Source organism: Piliocolobus tephrosceles, chromosome 6 (genome assembly GCF_002776525.5).
Source record: "Piliocolobus tephrosceles isolate RC106 chromosome 6, ASM277652v3, whole genome shotgun sequence".
Taxonomy (NCBI): Eukaryota; Metazoa; Chordata; class Mammalia; order Primates; family Cercopithecidae; genus Piliocolobus; species Piliocolobus tephrosceles.
Window position 1 is genome coordinate 137981635 of NC_045439.1, and position 8586 is coordinate 137990220.

Sequence of the window (8586 nt, forward strand, 5' to 3'; positions counted from 1 at the left end):
TTTTTTTTTGAGACGGAGTCTCGCTCTGTCTCCCGGGCTGGAGTGCAGTGGCCGGATCTCAGCTCACTGCAAGCTCCGCCTCCCGGGTTTACGCCATTCTCCTGCCTCAGCCTCCTGAGTAGCTGGGACTACAGGCGCCCGCCACCTCGCCCGGCTAGTTTTTTGTATTTTTTAGTAGAGACGGGGTTTCACCGTGTTAGCCAGGATGGTCTCGATCTCCTGACCTCGTGATCCGCCCGTCTCGGCCTCCCAAAGTGCTGGGATTACAGGCTTGAGCCACCGCGCCCGGCATGAATTACTATTTCTTATCAGATTGGGAAAAATCCAAGTTTTACAGCATGTTCTCCTTGGAAACAAGCACCCTCATACATTGGTAATGGAAATGCAAAATATTTCTGGACCTTATGGAGGAGAATTTGGCAATAGCTAGCAAAGTTACATGTGCATTTACCCTTTGACCAAGCAATCCCATTTATAAAAATAGATCCCATAAGTGCACTGGCAAAAATACCAATTGATGCATGCATAAGGTTGGTCATTGTAATTCTATTGTAATAATAAAAGTCTGGAAACAGGGCCAATGTCCATCAACAGGGAGTGGTTGAATAAGCCACCCAGTGGAGGACTCTGAGGCTGTACAAAGGACGCAGGAAGATCTTGACAGACTACTGCGGAGAGATCTCTGTAGCAGATTGTTCCCAGAATGAAAGCCAGAAGAATGTTCAGAACAGGCAAATCTATGGAGAAAGAAAGTAGATTTGTGGTTGCCTAGGGCTGTGTGTGGAGGGTTGGGGAGGGGAAACTGCATGGGGGGTGATAGCTAAAGGGTTGGGCTTTCTTTTCTGGGGTGATGAAAATATTAAAATTTAGTGGTGATAGTTATACAACTCTGAACAATACTGTACTAAAAACTATTGAATTATACACTTAAATAGGTGAATTTTAAGGGAGAGGGCAAAGTGAGAAGATGGTATATAGTATGCTACTGCAGGAAAGAGAGAACATATGATTAAATTAAACAATATAAGGGTAAGCATCAACAACACAAATGTTATTTTGTCAGTCAGGATGCAGTGAGGGAAGCAGAATCATGTTGAAGTTATGGGTTAGGGCATTGGTCCCCAACATTTTGGCACTAGGGTCCAGTTTTGTGGCAGACAATTTTTCTACAGGACTGGGAGGTGAGGGGATGGTTTGGGATAAAACTGTTCGCCCTCGGATGATCAGGCATTAGTTAGATTCTCATAAGAAGCATGCAGCCTAGGTCAGGCGTGGTGGCTCATGCCTGTAATCCCAGGACTTTGGGAGGCTGAGGCGGGAGGATCACTTGAGGTCAGGAGTTTGAGACCAGCCTGACTAACATGGTGAAACCCCATCTTTACTAAAAAAAAACCAAATTAGCCAGGTATGGTGGCACACACCTATAATCCTAGCTACATGGGAGGCTGAGGCAGGAGAATTGCTTGAACCTGGGAGGCAGAAATTGCAGTGTGCCATTGCACTCCAGCCTGGGCAACAAGAGCGAAACTCCATCTCAAAAAAAAAAAAATAAAAGAAGTGTGCAACCTAGATCCCTCACATGCACAGTTTACAATAGGGTTTGACCTTCTGTGAGAATCTAATGTCACCACTGATCTTTCAGGATGCGGAGCTCAGGTGGTAATGCTCGCTCTCCTGCTGTGTGGTCCAGTTCCTAACAGGCCACAGACCAGTACTGGTCTGAAGCCTGGGGGATGGGGACCCCTGGGATAGGGGATCTGTGATAGTAATTTGCCTTACACAGTTGTGGAAGGACCAGAAGGGGAGTTGGGGATCAGAGGAGTCCTTAGCCAGTCATCTGAGAAACCAAGTGTGTCCAGCTGCTGAAAAGGAACCACAAGGATATGCTCCTGGGGAGGTCTATGGGTGATACTAATGCCCTGGGTCTGCAGCCAAGTTTGTGATGGCCTGGGGCCACTGTTGCTCAGCAGACTCAGCAGCTGGGAAGAAAAACTGGATGTGGAGTGAAGGAGAGTGAGAGAAGGCTGGAAGCCAGTGGTCCCCTCTTCATCCATCACCACAGCTGACTATGACAACCTTCAGAGACTTAACTTTGAAACATGTAAATATTTTACATAATTGTAAAGCAAAATTAACATTTAAAAATACCTAAAAAACAAAAGCAAAACAAAATAAACTATTCATGTTGAGTTGGTGGCATAACCACATAGAGAACTATTCCAAGTGACTAAAACCGTAACGTGACACCGTGCCCCTAGAGGGATGTACATGTGACAAAAGCTTTACAAAAAACATTTAAACTGTTTTCAGGAATATTATCTTTGGCTAGGCGTGGTGGCTCACAGCTGTAATCCAAGCACTTTGGGAGACCTAGGTGGATGGATCACTTGAGGTCAGGAGTTCAGGGACAGCCTGGCCAACACGGTGAAACCCCATCTCTACTAAAAATACAAAAATTAGCCGCATGTGGTGGTGCACACCTGTAGTCCCAGCTACTTGGGAGGCTGAGGCATAAAAATCACTTGAACCTGGGAGGCAGCGTTTGCAGTGAGCCGAGATTACGCTACTACACTCCAGCTTGGGCAACACAGTGAGACTCTGTCTTATAAAAAAAAAAAAAAAAGAAAGGGGGAGGGGGGTGGCGCAGTGGCTCACGCCTGTAATCCCAACACTTTGGGAGACTGAGGTGGGTGGATGATCCAAGGTCAGGAGTTCAATACCAGCCTGACCAACATGGTGAAACCCCATCTCTACTAAAAATACAAAATTAGCCAGGTGTGGGGGCGAGCACCTGTAATCCCAGCTACTGGGGAGGCTGAGGCAGAAGAACTGCTTGAACCCGGGAGGCGGAGGTTGCAGTTAGCCGAGATCATGCCACTGCACTCCAGCCTGGAAGAAAGAGTGAGACTGTCTCAGAAAAAAAAAAAAAAGGAATCATATCTTTGATTATTATATTGGAATTGTTATTTTGAGACCGTTTTGAGGGGTTGGCTCAGGGCTCATTAATTGCTAGCTGTTATCATCATGTTATTTTTCAAAGGCCATTCCAAATACTTCCTTCTTTAGGAAGGCTTCCTGAACGGTATCTTAAGGACTAATGACTGAAAGATGCTCTTCCTCCTTTGATCCCCAAAGTAGTAACTACACCTATCATGGCTTTTCTGGCTTCTTGCCTTGAGATAGAGATGCCTGAGACCCTGTTATCCCTAAATTCAAAGAAGCTGTAAATGCCTTTAAGGCAAAAAGGACATGGACATCCCCCAAGGGTCTGAAGTGCAACCCATTCTGGTGTATTTAATGGGTATCTTTTTGTTTCTATGTGTCTTTGCAAGTCTGTGTTGTTTGATGTAAATGCATTTGTAATATTTTTATTGATATTGTCTTCTAGTTCTTATTTGGTTTGGTTATTTGCTTTTTCTGCCTAGCACTAGGTGTTTAAATCCATGTTGCCACGAATACACCGGGTCCCTTGCTTTGAGTGCTGCACAGCGTCACATTTTATCCATCCGCTCTCATAAGAAAGGGCGCTTAGATTGTCTCCAACTCCTAGCAACCACAGCAACACAGCAACCAACATCCTCCTACATGTCCCTTTATGGGCCTGCAAGAGAATTTCAGAGATCTATATCAAGGAGCTGGATTTTAGGGTTCTCCCATAATTTCCCTCATTACTGCCAGACTGTTTTCCAGATTGACAGCCACAGGCTACTCACGCCAGCTCGACAGCTTCATATTCTCCGCTGACATTTGGCATTATTCAGCTTTCTAATTTTTGCCAGTCTTAATGGATGTAAGTGATATCTCATTGTCATCTTTCTGAACACTGAAAAATCCGACCATCTCTTCATATACTTGCAGAGCTGCTGATGTCGTGGTTCCTTAAACGCCAGCTCACATCCTTGGGGTTTGACTTTCTGCGCCTGAGGCGGCGGGCCCAAGGCTCATCCCTCTGCCCTGAGAGGCGCGAGGAAGGTGAGCCTGCTAGATGCCTTGTGCGCATCTATCTCCAGGGCCGGGGAGGCTGGGCGAACTCCTGGGGAGGAGATTTGGTCAGGGGCACCTGCGGAACTCGGCGTGGCCCCGACCCGCCGGCTTCGGGCGCGGAGCGGTGGGCAGGTTAAGAGAGCAGGAGGAGGGACCCGCATCCTGGTCCGGGACTGGGGTGGCCGCCGCATCTGCGCTCCTAGAAGGCGGGGCGTGGGATCTGGAGGAGCGACCGCCCCCTCCTCTCGGCTTTCCGGGCCCCGCCCCAGCGGACGCACACCTCGCACCTGGGCGCCGGCGCGCGCAGGGGCTGCGGAACGGCGGGATGCAGGAGGAGCTGGCGTGGGAGACCGACGGCCGTGAGTTTGCCTGGCTGGGGGACGGGGGGGGCCGAGGCCGAGAGGACTCCCGCATCCGTTTGGGGAGTGTCAGGGGTGACGTTGTTGCCCTCCGAACGGCCACCTCTGACTTGGGTGTCTGTGTGGCTCCGAGCGGAATGGTTACCGGTCAGCGCCTCGGGCCAAGGGGACCTTGCCCGTGCGTCTGGGACTCGGGGGCGCCACCCGCCAGGTGAGCGGGGAGCAGCGGCGGAGAGGTTAGCTACAAATAATAAAGGTAATAGCGATCCTTGACTGCGTGCTGTACTTTGTGTGCCAGGCCTTGACCCAGGAGAGGCACGTCATTTGATCTTCGCTTCGGCCATTTGGGTAGGACAGTACGTTATCTTCATTTGGCAGATGAGAAACTGAGGCACAGGGTGTTCAAATGAGTTGTTCAAGGTCACGCAGCCATTGGGTGGTAGAAGTGCTGAAAGCCCCAGCTCCCCCGGAATGCTGGGGCTGGATAGCGAGTGGAGACCGCATCGGATGGGGCACGCGCTCAGAGGGGAGGAGCCTGACTGGCCACAGGTGGGATAAGGGCAACTCTAAGCCTCCCTCAAGGAGTGCACCCAGTGCCAGGGCCTCTAGGCCGGGCAGCAGCGTCTGTGTGGGCATCAGCTGGCCTGGGGCAGCTTTGGCTGCACTGTCTGGGAGAGGGGAGAGAAGGATTGTGTCGGTGTCTGCACTGTGAGTCCTTGATCCTACAGCCCTGGCCGAACCCCGACAGCTGAATCCCGGGACTCTCCCTCAAATGCGCATAGTGCAGCTCACTGGATTCCTTTGAGACCTATAGTGTCCAAAATGCGGGCACACTGCATCTGTTCAGCTGAGGGATGTGTTGGGGGTGGGAATGCTCAATCAAGATGCTAATTATTTCAGAGTAGGTACATGATTCTGTCTGGGGTGGAGGATCACTTGAGGGGGCCTGCGAAGAATGTGTAGCAATGGAGCATTGGTGTGTGTGGCAGAGAATTCTGGGCAGAGGACCCAGCATGGGCAAAGGCTCAGACAGCTCAGTGGGTATTGGATGTGGGAGGTAGATGGAAGAGATGAGACGGAACTTGATTTCATTCTAACTTAACCTTCTCTGGCTTGGCTCTAGGTAGTGTCTGCTGGCTTCCCACTGGGACTCCTGGCTGTTTGCTAATACAAACCAGGCCAATACCCCTAAGCTGCAGATAAGACACAGGGTGCCAGACAGGAAGGGAACTATACAGATCTCTTTCTTCACCCTCCCCCAATTTTACAATGGGAGAAACAGACCTACAAGGGGGATATGGCTAGCCCAGGATCCTGCTGCTAGAAAGTGGCAGGGCAGGTACTAGAACCCAGGCCGCTGTAAGCTCACACCTGAAGAGGCAGCTCTCTTTGGCTACCAGAATTTGACCCTTCGCCTTGGAGGAATAATAGTGATGATAGTGATGGTGGCGGTGGTATGGTCATTATATGCCAGATACTGTGCCAGGGGCTTTCATATCTCGATTCTAATCATTATATTAATCTTGTAAGGAAGCTCACACTCCCATTTTGCAGATGAGGAAACTGCCTAACACAGCTAGGAAGTGGTTCACCCAGAGTTGAACCCAGGACTGTGTGATTGCCTCCTGGGGTAGCAACTCTGAGGTCCACAGGTTGTATCCATGAGGCCCCAGAAAGCTCAAGATCCTCTTTCACATCTGGAGAAGTCTGTGTGGAATTTATCTAGAAAAGCAAACTGCATGGCAGGCCTGTCTCTCACCTCAGTGAATCTTAGCCTTCCCTACCAAGACACTCATCACCTGTCCCTGGATACACAAAGGGGCTGGGTTCAGACATTCATACTGGACCAAACATGAAGGCTGTGGGGTCACTTGCCCTGCAGTAACTATGCAAACGGCCAGCAAATATTTGTCTCTGTTAGTATGTGTGAGCACTTTGGGAAAGGGGACAGGCATCTATTCGTATGGGGATTGTTGGTATCACTCATACAAGCAGATATTTTTTTTTTGTTTCTGTTTTCTTTTTTCCTTTTTGTTTTTTTTGAGACAGAGTCTCGCCCTGTGGCCCAGGCTGGAGTGCAGTGGCGTGATCTCTGCTTACTGCAAGCTCCGCCTCCTGGGTTCACGCCATTCTCCTGCCTCAGCCTCCCAAGTAGCTGGGACTACAGGCGCCCGCCACCACTCCTGGCTAATTTTTTTGTGTTTTTAGTAGAGACGGGGTTTCACTGTATTGGCCAGGATGGTCTCCATCTCCTGACCTCGTGATCCGCCCCCCTCAGCCTCCCAAAGTGCTGGGATTACAGGCGTGAGCCACTGCACCCGGCCTCTGTTTTCTTTTTTTTTTTTTTGAGACGGAGTCTCGCTCTGTCACCAGGCTGGAGTGCAGTGGCATGATCTCAGCTCACTGCAACCTCCACCTCCCAGGTTGAAGCAATTCTCCTGCCTCAGCCTCCCGAGTAGCTGGGACTACAGGTGTGCGCCACCATGCCCAACTAATTTTTGTATTTTTAGTAGAGACTGGGTTTCACCATGTTGGCCAGGATGGTCTTGATCTGCTGACCTCATGATCCATCCACCTCAGCCTCCCAAAGAGCGGGGATTACAGGTGTGAGCCACCATGCCTGGCCTGTTTTTGTTTTCTTTTTAGAGACAGGGTCTCACTCTGTTGCCCAGGTTGGAGTGCAGAGGTACAATTATAGTTCATTGGCAGCCTCAAACTCCCGGGCTCAAGCAATCCTCTTGCCTTAGCCTCCTGAATAGCTGGGACTACAGGCATGTGCCGCCACACCTGGCTAATTTTTTAAAAAACTTTTTTGTAGAGATGGGGGTTTTGCTTTGTAGCCCAGGCTGGTCTCGAACTCCTGGCTTCAAGCCATCCTCCTGCCTTGACCTCCCAAACTGCTGGGATTGCACACATGAGCCACCATGCCTGGCTCAGAAGCAGAGTTTTGTGGGTTCCTCCTGTGCCCACCTTTGGGCCTGCTGTGAGCTGTGGGTGGATCAGGAAGGGTCAAGTGTGTCCAGAGCCTCCAAAATGCTTGGAGTCTAGCCATGGAGACTAGACATCCTCACAATCAAGAGCCGTCAGGATGATGGCAGCATGGGGCTCCGGTAAGGATCATCTGGCCCTGGGTCCTCCTGGCTCAGACACTAACCTGCAGTCTGACCCTGAGCCCACAGCTGTGTGTGACAGGGGTGGGCAGGGGGAGCTCTGAGGTTCCCTTTAATCTGAGACTCTGTGCTAAAGGTGCAGCGATGAGGGTGAGAGGAGCAGAGAGAAGAGAGAGACCACAGAGAAGGAAAATTGAGGTGGCCTCAGCATGGGCAGGTGAAAGCTGGTTAGGATTTGGGCAAGAGGGGTTGGAAGAGGCTGGGTGCTGTGGCTCACACCCGTAATCCCAGCACTTTGGGAGGCCGAGGCAGGCGGATCACTTGAGGTCAGGAGCTGGGGACCAGCCTGGCCAACCTGGTGAAACCCTGTCTCTACCAAATATACAAAAATTAACCAGGTGTGGTACCACACACTTGTAATCCCAGCTACTGAGGAGGCTGAGGGGGCAGAATCGCTTGAACCTGGGAGGCGGAGGTTGCAGTGAGACAAGATCATGCCACTGCACTCCAGTCTGGGCAACAGAGGGGTTGGAAGAAGGGGTGGAGGAGCGAGGAGATGGAAGGTACAGGAGTAGGGTAAACGTGCTTCTGGCCTCACCCGGCACTGGCACGAAATAGGTGGCTCAGTAAATCCTGGCTGTTTTCTACACTAGACTGAAAAGGTGGTTACTGACTCCAGAGGGAGTTAATTTCATTTCCTTCCCCAAGAGCAGCTCTTGGGAGGGTACGTGAAATTTGGATAATGGGGCACACCTGCTGCAAATGGCTTTGCCCTGCTCTTCCGTCTTCGGAGTTTCACCACGTCCTGGTTGCGTAGCTGTGGGATGAGTTAATGAAGAGCAGCCTGCCTGGGGAGGACCCTGACCTTGAGAGGGAGGAGGGCTGTGCCGCTCTGCCCCCATTCCTAGCTGAAAGACCCCTGCCCCAGCAATGTCCAGGAGTGGGAACAGGCTGTTTACCTCTGCTGTCTGCAGTGTGGGGGATCCTCCCCCTCATCCTGCACCCTATTTTCTCCCCATAGTGCTTCCTCTGGAGAGGCAGCTCCACGAGGCCGCCCGCCAGAACAACATCAGCAGGATGCAGGAGCTGATTGGGAGGAGGGTTAACACCAGGGCCAGAAACCACGTGCGTAA

At 50.9% G+C, this 8586-nt stretch overlaps 1 protein-coding gene across 2 annotated transcripts in view; it reads left to right on the plus strand.

Annotated features, from left to right (window-relative positions):
* Positions 1-4309: 4309 nt before the first annotated feature.
* ANKDD1A (ankyrin repeat and death domain containing 1A) overlaps positions 4310-8586 on the plus strand; it is a 58202-nt gene continuing 53925 nt past the window's right edge. Inside the window, exons 1-2 of one of the 2 annotated variants that reach the window (XM_026455441.1) lie at positions 4310-4343; positions 8475-8578. In XM_026455441.1, the coding sequence (XP_026311226.1) occupies positions 4310-4343; positions 8475-8578 (138 nt within the window). The remainder of the gene's footprint in view (positions 4344-8474; positions 8579-8586) is intronic. The other variant, XM_026455442.2, reaches the window with a different exon arrangement.